This window comes from Balaenoptera physalus (assembly GCF_965194825.1).
Source record: "Balaenoptera physalus genome assembly, chromosome: 2".
Taxonomy (NCBI): Eukaryota; Metazoa; Chordata; class Mammalia; order Artiodactyla; family Balaenopteridae; genus Balaenoptera; species Balaenoptera physalus.
This window is the reverse complement of record NC_138883.1, coordinates 61,126,015-61,142,821: the sequence shown is the minus strand read 5'-3', so window position 1 is coordinate 61,142,821 and position 16,807 is coordinate 61,126,015. Positions and strand designations below refer to the sequence as shown.

At 37.1% G+C, this 16,807-nt stretch overlaps 1 protein-coding gene across 1 annotated transcript in view; it reads left to right on the top strand.

Annotated features, from left to right (window-relative positions):
* The window catches only part of TTC6 (tetratricopeptide repeat domain 6), a 209,006-nt gene that overhangs the window by 157,757 nt on the left and 34,442 nt on the right, over positions 1–16,807 (top strand). Inside the window, exons 16-20 of the mRNA XM_082449105.1 lie at positions 7,993–8,162; positions 11,098–11,218; positions 12,628–12,778; positions 15,465–15,547; positions 16,477–16,553. Coding sequence (XP_082305231.1) covers positions 7,993–8,162; positions 11,098–11,218; positions 12,628–12,778; positions 15,465–15,547; positions 16,477–16,553 — 602 coding nt within the window. The remainder of the gene's footprint in view (positions 1–7,992; positions 8,163–11,097; positions 11,219–12,627; positions 12,779–15,464; positions 15,548–16,476; positions 16,554–16,807) is intronic.

The window sequence follows — 16,807 nt, the reverse complement described above, 5'->3', positions numbered from 1 at the left end:
GAAGAAAGTGTATTCTGTTCTTTTTGGATGGAATGTCCTATAAATATCAATTAAGTCCATCTTGTTTAATGTGTCATTTAAAGCTTCTGTTTCCTTATTTATTTTCATTTTAGTTGATCTGTCCATTGGTGAATGTGGGGTGTTAAAGTCCCCTACTATTATTGTGTTACTGTAGATTTCCCCTTTTATGGCTGTTAGCATTTGTCTAATGTATTGAGGTGCTCCTATGTTGGGTGCATAAATATTTACAATTGTTATATCTTCTTCTTGGATTGATCCCTTGATCATTATGTAGTGTCCTTCTTTGTCTCTTGTAATAGTCTTTACTTCAAAGTCTATTTCGTCTGGTATGAGAATTGCTACTCCAGCTTTCTTTTGATTTCCATTTGCATGGAATATGTTTTTCCGTCCCCTCACTTTTGGTCTGTATGTGTCCCTAGGTCTGAAGTGGGTCTCTTGTAGACAGCATATATACAGGTCTTGTTTTTGTATCCATTCAGCCAGTCTATGTCTTTTAGTTGGAGCATTTAATCCATTTACATTTAAGGTATGTATTGATATGTATGTTCCTATGACCATTTTCTTAATTGTTTTGGGTTTGTTATTGTAGGTCTTTCCTTCTCTTGTGCTTCCTGCCTAGAGAAGTTCCTTTAGCATTTGTTGTGAAGCTGGTTTGGTGGTGCTGAATTCTCTTCGCTTTTGCTTGTCTGTAAAGGTTTTAATTTCTCCATCGGATCTGAATGAGATCCTTGCTGGGTAGAGTAATCTTGGTTGTAGGTTTTTCCCCTTCACCACTTTAAATATGTCCCGCCACTCCCTTCTGGCCTGCAGAGTTTCTGCTGAAAGATCAGCTGTTAACCTTATGGGGATTCCCTTGTATGGTTTTTGGTGTTTTTCCTTTGCTGCTTTTAATATTTTTTCTGTGTATTTAATTTTTGATAGTTTGATTAATATGTATCTTGGCGTGTTTCTCCTTGGATTTATCCTGTATGGGACTCTCTGCCCTTTCTGGACTTGACTGGCTATTTCCTTTCTCATATTAGGGAAGTGTTCAAGTATAATTTCTTCAAATATTTCCTCAGTCCCTTTCTTTTTCTTTTCTTCTTCTGGGACCCCTATAATTTGAATGTTGGTGCATTTAATGTTGTCCCAGAAGCCTCTGAGACTGTCCTCAATTCTTTTCATTCTCTTTTCTTTATTCTGCTCTGTGGTAGTTATTTCCACTATTTTATCTTCCAGGTCACTTATCTGTTCTTCTGCCTCAGTTATTCTGCTATTGATTCCTTCTAGAGAATTTTTAATTTCATTTATTGTGTTGTTCATCATTGTTTGTTGGCTCTTTAGTTCTTCTATGTCCTTGTTAAACGTTTCTTTTATTTTCTCCATTCTATTTCCAAGATTTTGGATCATCTTTACCATCATTACTCTGAATTCTTTTTCAGGTAGACTGCCTATTTCCTCTTCATTTTTTTGGTCTGGTGGGTTTTTACCTTGCTCCTTCATCTGCTGTGTGTTTCTCTATCTTCTCATTTTGCTTAACTTACTGTGTTTGGGGTCTACTTTTCACAGGCTGCATGTTCGTAGTTCCCATTTTTTTTGGTGTCTGCCCCCAGTGGGTAAGGTTGGTTCAGTGGGTTGTGTGGATTTCCTGGTGGAGGGGACTGGTGCCTGTGTTCTGGTGGATGAGGCTGGATCTAGTCTTTCTGGTGGGCAGGACCGCGTCCCGTGGTCTGTTTTGGGGTGTCTGTGACCCTAGTATGATTTTAGGCAGCCTGTCTGCTAATGGGTGTAGTTGTCTTCCTGTCTTGCTAGTTGTTTGCTATGGGGTCTCCAGCACTGTAGCTTGCTGGTTGTTGAGTGGAGCTGGGTCTTAGTGTTGTGACGGAGATATCTGGGAGAGCTCTTGCTGATCAATATTACATGGAGCCAGGAGGTCTCTAGTGGTCCAATGTCCTGAACTCAGCTCTCCCACCTCAGAAGCTCAGGCCTGACACCCAGCCAGAGCACCAAGACGCTGTCAGCCACACAGCTCAGAAGAAAAGGGAGAAGAAAAAAAAGAAAGAATAAATAAATAAAATAAAAATTTTTTTAAATATTAGAATAAAAAAAATTAAAAGGTAATTTAAAGAAAAGAGGAGAGCAACCAAACCAATAAACAAATCCAACAATGATAACAAGAGCTAAAATTTAAACTAAGGTAAACTTATAAATCAGAAACTAGCCAGTCACATATAGCAAACCCCAAGTCCACAGTTGCTCCCAAAGTCCACCGCCTCAATGTTGGGAGGATTCGTTGTCTATTCAGGTATTTCACAGATGCAGGTACATCAAGTTGATTGTGGAGATTTAATCCGCTGCTCCTGAGGCTGCATGGAGAAATTTTCCTTTCTCTTCTTTGTTCTCACAGCTCCTTGGGTTCAGCTTTGGATTTGTCCCTGCCTCTGCATGTAGATTGCCCTCTGACATCTTCTCTTCACCCAGACAGGACGGGGTTAAAGGAGCGGCTGACTAGGAGGCTCTGTCTCACTCAGGCCGGGGGGAGGGAGGGGTACAGAATGCTGGGCGAGCCTGCAGCGACAGAGGCTGGCGTTACATTGCAACAGCCTGAGGCATGCCGGGGAAATTGTCCCTGGATCGCGGGACCCTGGCAGTGGCGGGCTGCCCAGGCTCCCAGGAGGGGAGGTGTGGACAGTGACCTGTGCTTGCACACAGGCTTCTTGGTGGCGGCAGCAGCAGCCTTAGCGTTTCATGCCTGTCTCTGGGGTCCGTGATGAAAGCCGCGGCTCGCGCCCGTCTCTGAAGCTCGTTTAGGGGATGCTCTGAATCCCCAATCCTCGCGCACCCTGAAACAATTGTCTCTTGCTTCTTAGGCATTTCCAGACTTTCTCCCAGATTCTCTCCCAGCTAGCTGTGGTGCACTAGTTCCCTTCAGGCTGTGTTCACGCAGCCAACCCCAGTCCTTTCCCTGGGATCTGACCTCTGAAGCCCGAGCCTCAGCTCCCAGCCCCCGCCCGTCCCGGCAGGTGAGCAGACAAGCCTCTCGGGCTGGTGAGTGCTGCTCGGCACTGATCCTCCGTGCGGGAGTCTCTCCGCTTTGCCCTCTGCACCCCTGTTGCTGCGCTCTCCTCCGTGGCTCCGAAGTTTCCCCCCTGCCCACACCCTGTCTCCGCCCGCGAAGAGGCTTCCTAGTGTGTGGAAACTTTTCCTTCTTCACAGCTCCCTCCAAGAGGTGCGGGTCTCGTCCCTATTCTTTTGTCTCTGTTTTTTCTTTTTTTCTTTTCCCTACGCAGGTACATAGGGATTTTCTTGCCTTTTGGGAAGTCTGAGGTCTTCTTCCAGTAGGTGTTTTGTAGGAGTTGTTCCACATGTAGATGTATTTTTGATGTATTTGTGGGGAGGAAGGTGATCTCTATGTCTTACTCCTGTGCCATCTTGAAGGTCCTCCCTTGGCATTTATTTTCTTTGAACACTTTGAACATATTGCAGTGCAGTGTCATATAGATTCCTTTTTTTTTTTAAGTGAAAAAAATCAGTGGTTAGTCAATGCCTTTGAAAGTAATGTGTCTTTTTCCTTTGGTTGCTTTTAAACTTGTCTCATTGTCTTTGTTTCTTAAATTTTTATTTATTTATTTATTTATTTATTTATTTATTTTTGGCTGCGTTGGGTCTTCATTGCAGTGCGAGGGCTTTTCTCTAGTTGCGGCAAGCCGGGGCTATTGTTTGTTGAGGTGCACGGGCTTCTCATTGCAGTGGCTTCTCTTGTTGCAAAGCACAGTCTCCAGGAGCGTGGGCTTCAGTAGTTGTGGCATGCGGGCTCAGTAGTTGTGGCTCACGGGCTCTAGAGCGCAGGCTCAGTAGTTGTGGCTCACGGGCCTAGTTGCTCTGTGGCATGTGGGATCTTCCCGGACCAGGGCTCAAACCCGTGTCCCCTGCTTTGGCAGGCAGATTCTTAGCCACTGTGCCACCAGGGAAGCCCTTCTCATTGTCCTTGGATTTCAGCAGTTTTGGTATATTGTGCCTAAGAGTGGTTTTCTTTTTACTTATTGTGTTTATGATTCATAGACTATTCAGTGAGTCATGATCTTTCTGGCCACGATTTTGGATGAGAAATCAGCTATTAATCTTATTGAGTATTCCAAGTACATGATGAGTTGCTTCTCTCGTACTGCTTTCAAGATTCTTTCTTTGTCTCTGGCTTTCACCAGGTTGATTATAAGGTGCCTCTAGATTTCTTCGAATTTATCCTACATGGAATCATTGAGCTTCTTGGTTGTATAGACTCATTTCTTTCATCAAATTTGGGAAGCTTTCAACCATTACTTTTTCAAATGTCATTTCTGCTCCTTTATTATTTCCTTTCCTTTTGTGACTTGCAATGTATGCCTATGTTGGTATGCTTGATGGTGTTCCAGAGGTCCCTCAGCCTTTTTTTTTTTTTTCACTCTTTTTTTCTTTCTGCTTCTCAGGCTGGATAATCTAAATTGACCTTACTTCAAGTTTCCTGAATCTTTCTTTTGCCTTCTCAAATCTGTTGTTGAAACCTCTAGTGAATTTTCATTCGTTTTTGTAGTTTTCAACTCCAGGATTTCTATTTGGTTCTTTTTTTTCAATAATTTCTCTATCTATCAATCTAGTTCTATCTATCAGTATCTTTATTGATACTCTCTATGTGTTGAGACATCATTCTCCTAGTTTTCTTTAGTTCTTTACTGTCTCTTTTAACTATATGAACATATTTAAAATAGTTTTGTCGGTTTTCTTGGTTTGTTTTGTTTTTTGTTTTTGGCTGGGCCAAATGGCTTGCAGGATCTTAGTTCCCTGACCAGGGATCAAACCTGGGCCCTGGCAGTGAAAGCACCGAGTCCTAACCACTGGACCGCCATGGGTTTCCCAAAGATAGTTTACTTAAAATCTTTTAAGTTGATTTTAAGACAGTTGATTTTAAGTCTTTGTCCAATGTCTGGGCTTCCTCAGGGATGGTTTCTATTTTTTTCTTTTTATCCTGTGAATGGGCCATATTTTCTTCTTCCTTTGCATTACTTGTAATTTTTTGTTGAAAAATAGTCACTTTGAATATTATTATGTGGCACCTTTGGATATCAGATTCACCTCCTCCTCTTCCAGTGTTTTTTGTTGCTGCTTCTTGTCGTTCATGTAGTTTGTTCAGTGACTTTTCTGAACAGATTTTGTAAGTCTGTATTCTTTGTCATGTGTGGCCACTGAAGTCTGTGTTCTGTTAACTTGGTGGTCAGCTAGTGATTTGACTGAGATTCCAACGAAACCAACCAACGAAACAAACAAAAAAACTCTCTCAGTCTTTGCAGATTGACTCTCTTTTGGGGCACTCCTTGAATGCTTATCCAGACAACTTCAGTGCCTTAGCTTTCATGTCCTACTTGCACAGAGCCTGAATTAACCAGAGGCTAAGGGTCTTCGTAGGTCTTTTCTGTGCATGCTTTCAGCCTTGGGTTTGCAGGTGGCCTTTTAGATTCCCTACAATATGCGGAAACTTTCTAAAGCCCTCATCCCCCTGGTATCTCCTTCTCCACCTTCTTTCTTACAAGGGTTTTTGGTTTGACTATTGCCTGCCCCAACTGTTATCCCTTGCCCCAAGTGGCAACAGCTAATACATTTGCCTTTAAATGACTTTGATAAATACCATCCAGGAAGTCACATCAGCCCTGGGAAAGCTCTAAGGCAGTCAAAACAAAGGGAAACATTTGAGCCAGTCTTTCAGTGATCCACCAGACAGGTCAAAACTACACAGCTACAGTTCTTTGAGAATAAGATTTATATTGTTCCCTCTGGTACTAGTAACCTGCATCAGGAATGCAGGTTGTTTTCTTCAAGGCCACCATGGGTCTGGGAAGTTGGGGAGGGCAATAGGGTGAGTTAGAACACCACAAAGCTCTCTTACCAAAATTCAGCAGCTTTTCCTCCTTTATTAAGCATTACCCTGGTGGTTCTAAGTTTTTAATTAGATTCTTAATTCTTTAATTGCTTCTGACAGTGTTTACCCACTTATTCATTGCTTTTGTGGAAAGGTGGAGTTTTGGAGTTCCCTGTTCTACCTCTTTTGCTCTACTCTAATCTCCCAACTTATTTTATCATTGCATCAACTTTAACTTAACAATAATGTTGGTGATAATAAGAATCTTCATCTTTTGAACTTAATGAAAATGCCTTTGGCTTTTACCAAGAAACATCACAGTTGTAATTTTTGAGCCATTTATTCTTTAATTATTTCAAGGGAATATCTCTTTATTCCTGTTTAAATTTTTTTCCTATGATCTACGTATAAGAATTTCATGGTAATAGGCTTTCTAATTTTGAAGGATAAATGCCTCTTGGCCATCATATATTTTTAGATAGAATATTATTAAACAATACTGAATTTGCTTTGTCTTCACTTTCTGTAAGAGTTTTTCATCTATATTCATAGTAAGATTGTTCACTAGTTTCATAGTCAGATTTTGATTTCAGGATTTGTCTACTTTCTCAAAATGAATTAAGTCTTTCATCTTTTTCTTTTCTTAGAAACGTGTCCTTTAGGATTGGATAATTTTTGTTCTTTGAAAGTTTGAAATAACTTACTTCTAAAATTATCTCAGCTTGCAGCCATTTGAAGGGAGGGCAAACTTTTTTGAAGCTCTTTAAAAATTCATCCCTAGTTATTGTTCTATTCTGGTTGTCTACTTCTTGACTTAAAGGGGGATTACTTGCAGGAAGGCATCAAATTAGTTGGAGAAGAACAGAAGGTTAATTCAAGGTGTTATAATGTGGTGTTATCTTATGGGAGGCCTATATGCCTTTTTAAAGAATTCAGCCTTATCCCATTGTCAATAGGGGGCTGTTGAAAGTTTTTGAAAAAAGTGATCTTTATTATCTGTTCATCAAATCTCATCACTCTAGAGATAAGAATGGAATAAAGTGGCAGCCCAGATGTGATCTGATGAGGGTCTTCAGTACTGAGACAGTAGAAATGAAAGAAGGAATGGATGCAAAAGTCAGTGTGTTTGAGGAATTGACATGACTTAATGGCATCCTACAAAAAATATTAGTAATGTTTTGTTCTGTAAGATTTTAAGTTCAGAATCATATAAATACTTAGAAATAATTAGTAATAGTCTTTAGCAATCAGAAATTATTAAAAATAAATGTAAGATTCTTATATTCATTAGAAACTATATGAGGCATTTCTTATATGTGGGGTAAAAAATATTTTGCTCCATGATAAAATATTCTGAGTCTTAGGATGCTTAGTGCTTTTGAAAGACCTCTGTTACTTGCTGTACTCTTTTTTCCAAATTACCATTGTTTTCATACTATAACCTTCTTGAACATCTATTTTCCTCCCCCTGGATTTAACTTCTTCAGAGCAGGCAACCTACTAGCTTATTCTTCCTGTTTTTCCTTAATTGTCTTTTTTTTTTTAGCAGTAAAAACTGATTTGTTTTACATTATTAAGTGATCGAAGATGAGATTTTCAGAGTTGATATAGGTCAATGAAAATTTAGAAATTGAAGTCAGAAGTTAATGGAGATAGAATTCAACTCATGAAACTGATGCAATAGCTCTTACCCTTGCAGATAGAGCAGGCTCCCATTTTTGGGGGTGTATCTTCAGTGTATCTTGGGTGCCTCATTTATTTTATTGACAGACCTCTCTGATAAATGTAAGAAATATAATAATAATTATTAAGCATATATATAATTAATATATAATATTATCAATAAGCATAAAGTATTTTATTATATATTTATATATTATTTATACATATAATAATAAAGTATTTTATTATATATTTACATATTTATTTATAAAATGTCCATATCCTTTTTGCTATTAACATTATGACTAAACTTTCCTGGGAAGCAAAGAGAAATAATCACAAGTTGTTATTCAAATATAAAATTAGTTGTATAGGTTTGCCAAAAAGAGAAAATTTATATTTTGCAGTACATGTTAAAATGAATTTTTTTCTTTTTCTAGGACATACCGAGGGAGAGTATATTTTAAACGGCACTTTTATAAGCAAGCAACTCAAGATCTTTCTATTGCAATTCACTTAGATCCTAATAACTGGTTAGCATTGTATTACAGAGCCTGCTTATTTAGGAAGAGTAACCCTCTTAGAGCACTGCAGGATTATAGTGTTTCAGGTACTTCACCTTTAATGGCAAATACATGGGAATTTAATCTGAGGTTCAGCAGCCACTTTCATGGAGTGGAATACTAATGTGGGATGACTAATGTAATATGTATATTGTTATACATTTATATATATATACTTATATATATTTATATAGCATATATATTTATTTATACTTAAAGCTACAATAATTTAGCTAAAAGTGTTTCTAATATTCCCTTTTAGTGTGTATGATTTTGTGTGTGTTTACGTGTGTACAACTGTGACAAAGAGAGAATATCATATCAAAGAAATCTCTTTCTATATATGAAGTTCTGAGGCTATTTCTGGAAATCCAGGCCTATTTCTTAGTCGTTTTGCTAAAATGGCAGTGATTTTTCCTGGTGGGCTATGTCCTACTCCATAGACCCAGCCCATGGATTAGTCAAATTCAGAGTTTTGTAACCCTTAGACTAAAAATGGGCTTTGAGAATCCTCAGTAAGAGGATGCCAACAGCTAAAAGTGGCCATTTCCACTTTACCCTGTACCAGTGCATTCTTGGTATATGAATATGTCCACAATTCTGGGCATAGAATAAATGCTCAGTAAACAGTGTCCAGCTGAATAAATTAGCCCATCCTGACTGCCAAATTCTAGCCAGAGTCCAACACTCCAAACATGGCTCTGTTCACCTGGGTGCAAAGTGCTAGAATCCCAACATCCTAGATGAGGCAGAATCTAGAGATTAAGGAGACCACTAGACTCTTAGGAAGAGAATACATAGCTCCTCAGGGGAGGCAATCTAAGATGATTGTTTCTCCTTTTTTTTCCTTTGGCAGTGCTTTGCATCTTGCGGGATTTCAGTTCCCTGACCAGGGATTGAACCCGGGCCATAGCAGTGAAAGTGCCGAATCCTAACCGCTAGACCACCAGGGAACTCCAAAAGATGATTGTTTCTTGATATCTCTAAATCCATTTGCCTTCTGAGGTCACCCTTCCCATGAATATTCAAATAAAATAACTCAAAGCCCATCCTATGTGCTGAGAGGAGTCTAGTGCCCTCCCTTCTACTTCCAAGGATTCCTAGAAGAGAGAACTGAGGATTCCTGTTCAATTCTCTTGGAATCTTTGTACCTAATTTCTGCTGTCTGATTGAGTCTCCATTTTTGTTCACCAATTCACTGCTCATGGCTACCATCTGTTACTAAATGTTTTAGGGTTCAGAGGATAAAGTTAGCACAGATAATTTAAATTTGAAGGTTAAATACCCTTATTTCTGTAAGTTTATCTTTTATTGGTCTCTGTCAACTCTGTCCATCTGCCATCTGGCTAAACCCCTTTCTTCCTGGTCTTCCTAAAAGCTGCTTTCTCATATTTCCCTCTTCTCCAAGTTTTGGGCTCCTCACCCGCTCTTTTCTAGGCTATCACAATAATACAAATCCTTGTTATTTAATTATTCAGAGCAGACCAGCTTTATTTTAGCCTCAATCTTCTCCTATAGGATAGCCTAAGGAGTTTTATCTTTCACAATCAAAAAGGACCCTCAATATATTTTTCTAAGATAATAATAATAATATCTAACATTCATTAGGCATTTCACTACTTGTCAAGCACTATTCTAAATGCTATATATGGAGTGTCTCAATTACTCTTCAGAATAATGCTATGAGGTAGGTACTATTATCATCCCCATTTTACTGATGAGAAAACCGAAGCACAGAGAGGATAAGTAATTCTAATATTTTTGTCTCCTCAAGAAGAATGTTTCTTGTATGGACACCAAGGGGGGAAAGCGGCGGGGGAGTGGTGGTGGTAGTGTGATGAATTGGGCAGTTGGGATTGACATGTATACACTGATGTGTATAAAATTGATGACTAATAAGAATCTGCTGTATAAACAAATAAAATACAATTCAAAAATTAAAAAAAAAAAATTAAAAAAAAGAAGAATATTTCTATTTTTCTAGAGCAACCAACTAACCAACTGCTGCTATTTTTCTCCTTGCTAGACAGTCATACTGTGAACTGAGCCGTCAAATGGCCTTCAAGTGATTACTTAATCTGTATGATCACTGCTTACACTACGAATACGTCCCAAAATCTAGTATTGTGCATATCTGTGTCCCAGGCTGTGAACATTATGTACATTTTTTGCAGAACTTTCCCTTTTTAGCTTGAGAAGCTTGGGTGATGTGGATCAAATGTAGAAATCTCATCTAATTCATTGCATGTTTTTGAAAGTTGAGGGGGAATCAGCAAGTGAGGAGACACGAGATAACCTCTAGACTGCTAGACTGGTCACTGATGAGAGCCACATGCCTGGAGTCCTGAGAGGAGGTTATTTTTGCCCCACGCTTCTGTTCTTTGGGATATGCGTAGTCAAGTTGCCTGCCTTAACTCCAAGGTCTGCTTGCAATTGGAGTAGCCTCTTTGAGCTGCCCTTCCTGGTTTATGTGTATAAGCCTGACCTCTGCTGTCTGCCCCAGTCTGGGTTTGTACCAGAACCTGTTCTTTGGCCAGTAATGATGCCTTCCTATCTTCCAGGTAATAACAAGCCATCAAGGGCAATGGCGCCTTTCTGACTGCAATCCACTGCAGTGGATCAGAGGTTAGATTCTAGGCCCATCTTTGCCATTGATTTGCATGGTCACTGTACCTGGCCCCTTTGGACCTTAATCTCTTCATCTGTAAAGTGAGTGGACTATCCTAGATTAATACCAGGATTTCTTCCAGCTCTAATGAGATTGTGAACCATCATAGTCACATTGTTCCTTATAAACAAATACACTTTTTTATGTGAGTACTCTTTTTTACTCACCAAATAAGTACACTCATTATAGATATGTTTTATTTTATGTAATGTTAAAAAAAAATAAGAATAAGCAGTAGGAAGGGGCATAGGCTAAAATAAAACTCAGATATGTTTGTTCAGAACCTGAATAAGATATGTACCTTTATTTTTAAGCTCTCATAAATGATGGCTATGAGAATCTTAGTTGTTTTCTACATCGGGGCATACTCTATGCGAATCTAAAACTTTGGTTGCTGGCAATTTGTGACTTTGAAGCTGTTATTTCTCTAGAAAGGTATGTTTTCCCTTTTATTCTTACTGATTTCACTTTTATATAAAATCAAGAAAATACCAAGGTGAAAGAAAAAGCTTTCTCCCCTCATCATTAATAACCTTGTAAAAATGAGACAATTATGAAGTCATCCTAGAATTAGAATACTACCTCTGAAAATAAGATTACTTCTAAAATAAGAACTATTCTCAATATCTGTTTGCCTCAGATGCTTTTGCAAACTTTAGAGATTGAATGGGTTTGAGAGGAGTTTAAATCCAAGGATAGCAAAATCAACCAGTAATTAAGAGCAGTTTGGGGATGCCCAGGTTAAAACTTTTTGAAGTTAAGTTCATGGAAAATTGTCATCAAGTTTTAAAATAATGGCAAAATATTTGCTTGATATATTGTTGCTAGGCACAATATACGACTCAGTGGGAAGAAATCCTCTATTTAGAACTTCTGACTACATTTTGTTTAGTAAAGCAAAATAAAAAAGCAAATACCATTAGAACACAGGTTCAGGAAGGAACAGACTGAAAGTTACATACACTAGTCAGAAAGCCAGGCTGTAAAAAGTAGAATTTAATTAAATAATTCCCCTTCTTTCCAAAGAAGTATTCTTTAAAATGGGAGGTGTCAGAAAGAGTAACAAATCATGCCCGTTCTGTGCCAACCGGCAGACTACTTACTTAGCTTATTTAAGGTAAACTTTGAACTTGACTTGGGAGAAGTCATGGAACATGGCTCCACAATGGCCACAGCGGTTTTCTTTGGGATATTTTTGAGTCAGGAAGAGAAAGAAATGGGTTTCAGTTGCAGAAAGCCAGAAAGTGGGCAGTCGGTAAAAGGGTCAGGGCTTCTGTGCAGTTGGGATACAGAATGTGTAGTTTCCTCATTTTGAAATAGAAGCATAGAACAAATAATTTGTAAGGTTATTTCTACATTGAAAATTGTTTGATTCTAAGAGAGAAAAACAACTTTTATTTGATATAGAAAAGCAAATGGGTTAATACCTCTGTGGAGAGGATTTTTAACCCTAAGCCTCAAGAACATTGCTCTTTCTCACTGTTCCTCACCCTTTCTCTTGGCGAATATAACATAGCTTGAGGCAAAGACTTTTGAGTTGAGGAAAACTAAGCTTGTTATCCAAGGTAAGTCAAGATTAAGTCAAGGAAGAGTGAAGTATTGCTAAGAGTCTAGGAGACTTCAGGAAATCAGTTCCTAGGACAGACTCTACAAATGTTTATTCCTAACTAAGAATTTCATAAAGGTGTTTATAATTTTTAATAGAAAGTACTTAACTAATTTATTTTGCTTTAGGAAAACATTGTATAAATTGATGTATGTATTTCATTAGGTTCATTTATAATTGGAGAACATCTGGAATAATTAAAATGGCTAAGAATATTTTGCTTTCTCATTTTTTTTAGAACCATTATTTTGGCTTATATAAATATTGGCCTCATATATCTGCTACACCTGGATAACTACATTGAAGCCACTTGGTATTTTTCTGAGGCTATTAGACTTGACCCTATGTATATTCAAAGCTATATTTGTCGAGCAGAAGCCTATCATAAGGTATTTAAGGTTTGAGAACTTTGATTTTTTAAAAAAGTTTTAATTTTTTGAATATTTGTTCAATGTAATTTAAAATATATCAATGTATTCTTTTTCAGCTAATTACAGAGCCTAATCCATTTATAAACAATACATATTAGATAGATATATTGATCTATAATGGGTGGGTATAATTATAACTATAATTACCCACTTAAAAATCCTCTCCTGATTAGGTGTGAATTTTTGTCTTTCTTTTTTTAAATAATGCCTGTTTTTTTCTTATTACAAAAGCAATGTATATTTACCACATGTAATATATGTATGCAAATAAGAATACATTAAAAACCATCCATTATTTCATTCTCTAGAGATAACTACTGTTAACATTTTAGAGTCCATCAATTTTGTGTGTGTGTATGAGGAGTGAGTGAATGGTGAGTTCATAGAATGGGATCTGTGCATAGAATGGGGTCCAAATCATTCACACTTTCCTTTAAATTTTGTTTAAAATTTACAAGTTATTTAAATTAAAAAAATAATATATCCTTAGTGTAAAATTCAAACAATGTAGTAAATAATAAGAGCTCTCTCTGACTCCAACCAACTTGGACTTTCCAGAGATAAAGACTGTTAGCTGTTGTGTCTACCTTTCAAAATAGATACTCCCTTCTACTGCTCCATCACTGACCGTCCTGTCCAAGACACTGATTTCTCACCAGGGTTATTGCAGTAGCCTCCTGGTCTTCTTGCTTCTGTTCTTTATTCCTTTTTGATGGGTTTTCAAAACAGCAGCATAGTGATTCTGTTAAAACATAAATCAGATTATTTCACTTCTTTGCCTGGAACCCTTCAATAGCTTCCCTTTGTGCTCAGAATAAAAGCCAAATCTTGCAAAAGCCAAAGGCCTACAAGAGCTCATGTGAACTGGCTCCTTGTTACCTTTCTGCCCTCGTCTCCTACAAGTCCTCTCTTCACATTGGTTTCAGTCAGGATAGCCTGTTATGCTGTGGAAAACAACAACAACAAATAAAACTTCAAAATCACCATCTTAAAGTAGCAAAGGTTCATTTCTTGCTCACACTGCATGTCCATTGGGAGTTTGCTAGAGGCTCTGTTCTCATTGTCTTCATCTCAGGATGCAGTGTGACTAAGTCCTTACCTTCCTGATGATGGAAGCAGAAGACCCTGGGGCCATTTTGGTATTGTCCCCAGGGCAGGTTTGCTTTTGATCCCTGTTGGGAAGGGGTGGGGATTGTGTGTGGCCCTTTTGCTTCACTCCCTGTTGATGGAGCTGAGGCCTTATGGGGAAGTTGGAATTTCCTCCGAGCGTATTTAGAAACCAAAGCACTAGCATAGTATCAAGGTGTAAGCACATATATTCAAAGACTCATTGTTCTGAGGAGACAAAAACCTCTTCACAGTAATGGTTGAATAAATTATGTTGTATTCACACTATAGAGTATTATATAGTCAATAAAAAGAATAGTTAGAATTAAGCCAGGTTATTTGGAGGGATTTCCAAGAGATATTCTAGAACAAGATTTAGAAGACTTTAAAGTGTATACAGTATGATCCCATGTAGATAAAACAATGACAAACCAAACCCTGTGTATGTATATAGAAGAATACATATGCCTACAGTGTGGGTTTAGGCTCCAGGGTAAATCCAATTTAATGCTACCTGGAGAAGTCCAACCCCAGGAAAGCGTGTAAAGACCAAAGAGTAAGCTTCCATCATTCCCAGTCAGGGTGTCCTCAATGCATAGATATGTGTGATTGGAACCAGGTGGAGCAATGCAGGCATATGACAAGGTGGTTTATTAATTACACCAACCTGATCAGGGTTAGCTTGAGAAGCAGCAGGCCTGAAGTTCCACAGTAATTCTTAAATTTATTTAAAAACATCTCAAACTCCCTCCTTTTGAATTCCCTCTTTTGACTCCACCCACTATTTCCTCCAAACACTTTGTACCATTTTCACAGGTATTGTCTACTTCCATGCACAAATGTTTTGATCACCACGTCAGCATAGTAAGAGGAGTCGTTTGTTGTCCCAGCTTCATTTTGCTGGGATGTGTTCAGTTCCCCCTTTTGTAATTTCCCCAATGTTTGTAAAAATTTGTATAAATTCAGATTATGCTCTGTAACCAGTATTAAGGAAAGAATCATTGTTTACTTTTCATTGTATATTGATTTTAAACAGATATCTTTTTCATCATTGTTGTATTTTGTTTTATTCATTCATTTTACTCATTAAGTGCAAGCTTGTTTTTCCTCTCTTATTTTTAAGTGGAATTGACTTTTACTTTTTATTTTACATTCCTTTGCAAGCTAGTTTATTAACATGAGTAAAGTTTGGTGTAAAAGGTGTTATGGTTGAGGGAGAAAAACTGAAAAGCTAAACAAAAAGGAAAAACAAACTAGAATATATGATATAATCATATTTATTTAAAACTATATATTTGTGGATCTGTGTAATCATTCTTCAAACTTAAAGATAATTTAAAAAAAAAACAAAAGACTTTGCTTCATAAATTTTTTTTTTAACTTCTCTGTATCCCACTTGCTTTGATGATTCTTAAGAAACACGTGTATTAGGAGAGATTCCTGCAAAATTTCTGTATTGAAGGGTGGGAGGGAATAACTATCAGAAAGGAAGCAATCAGTATTATTAAGAGCTAAGTTTCTGTTTATCACTCAACAGTTGCACAAATTGAAAAAGGCAGTAAGAGAGTTATCTTGTGCTATCCACCTTCAGCCAGATGGAATCCAATTATATATAATAAGGTATGTGCATAGAAATAGAATTCTTCTTGGAATAACTTAGTATCTGAGCTAGCTGTTGGAATCCTTAGTTCTTTCTTGATCCTTCCAGCCTCCTTGTTTTACATTTAATCTCCCAGAAATGGCCATCTCCAAACCAGCAAGTCAGATCTGGTTGTTTTTGTTAAACTTTAATTCATAATATAAGATAACAGATCTTTCCCTTTGTTCTGTCCTTGCATCAAAACACAACTGTCTGTGTTTAAGTTCTTTGAGGCCTCTCTTGATTACTGGTTAGACAGTTATCACAGATCTCATGAAAGTAAGGTAATATATTTTGATTGTGTACCCAGAGGTACCAAGTATAAACCTCAGATAATTCAGTGAAAAAAAAAGATACATTGAATTGTATTTCAAATGCAGTAGAGCTTGCTATAAAAGGACCCATTGCAAATTATGGGTTATCACTACCAAAAATATAATTACTAACATGGGAAATGGATTTACAGAAAATGGGAAAATGGACTGGAACAATGCTTTCTGATAAGGTCTTGCTTCGTCTAACTCTTGAACCACATTTTAACAATTTATGTAAATACTTCTCCATTTGTATGCCCCTTAAACTGTGTTTAGCTTTTAAAATTTCTCAGCAACAGAGTATAACTTTTTAAATGCCGATAATTACAAAAAGATTTGACTATTTTTCTTTCAGCTTCACATTTCCTAAATTGTTTTCTTCTCACATCTCCACGCTAATTGGCCTATTTAGACTTACATAAAATATTTATAATTTTCACATTGTTTTTGTCATACATAAGTATGAATAAATGTATTATAATAAGTATGAATAAATGTATTATAATTTAAAATTTTAAGAAACTGAGTATAAAAAACTTTATTTTAGAAAAATTATTTTTAACTGCTTAGAATTAAAAAGCTGTTGTTTCTTCCAGAGGACAATATCTTCTTAGGATGAAGTGCTATGATCTTGCAAAGTTCACTATTTATCAAGTAGCAGAAATGACCGAAGGTAAATATAATCAATGTAAAATTATAATATTGTCTTAATTTAAAAAGAAATACTTCTTTAAATTTTTTATACTATTTTCAGTAGCTCTGTATAGATAGCATGAAGGGTTCACTTGAAAGTCAAAGTTAGATTTTGAAACTAAAACTTCAGTTTCACATGTATCTAACCAATTTGTAAAATGCTTCATAGCCCAGTGAATTTTGTGAGAGAGATTATTATAGGAAATACCAGGCTTATACTGTTATTTTTTGTTT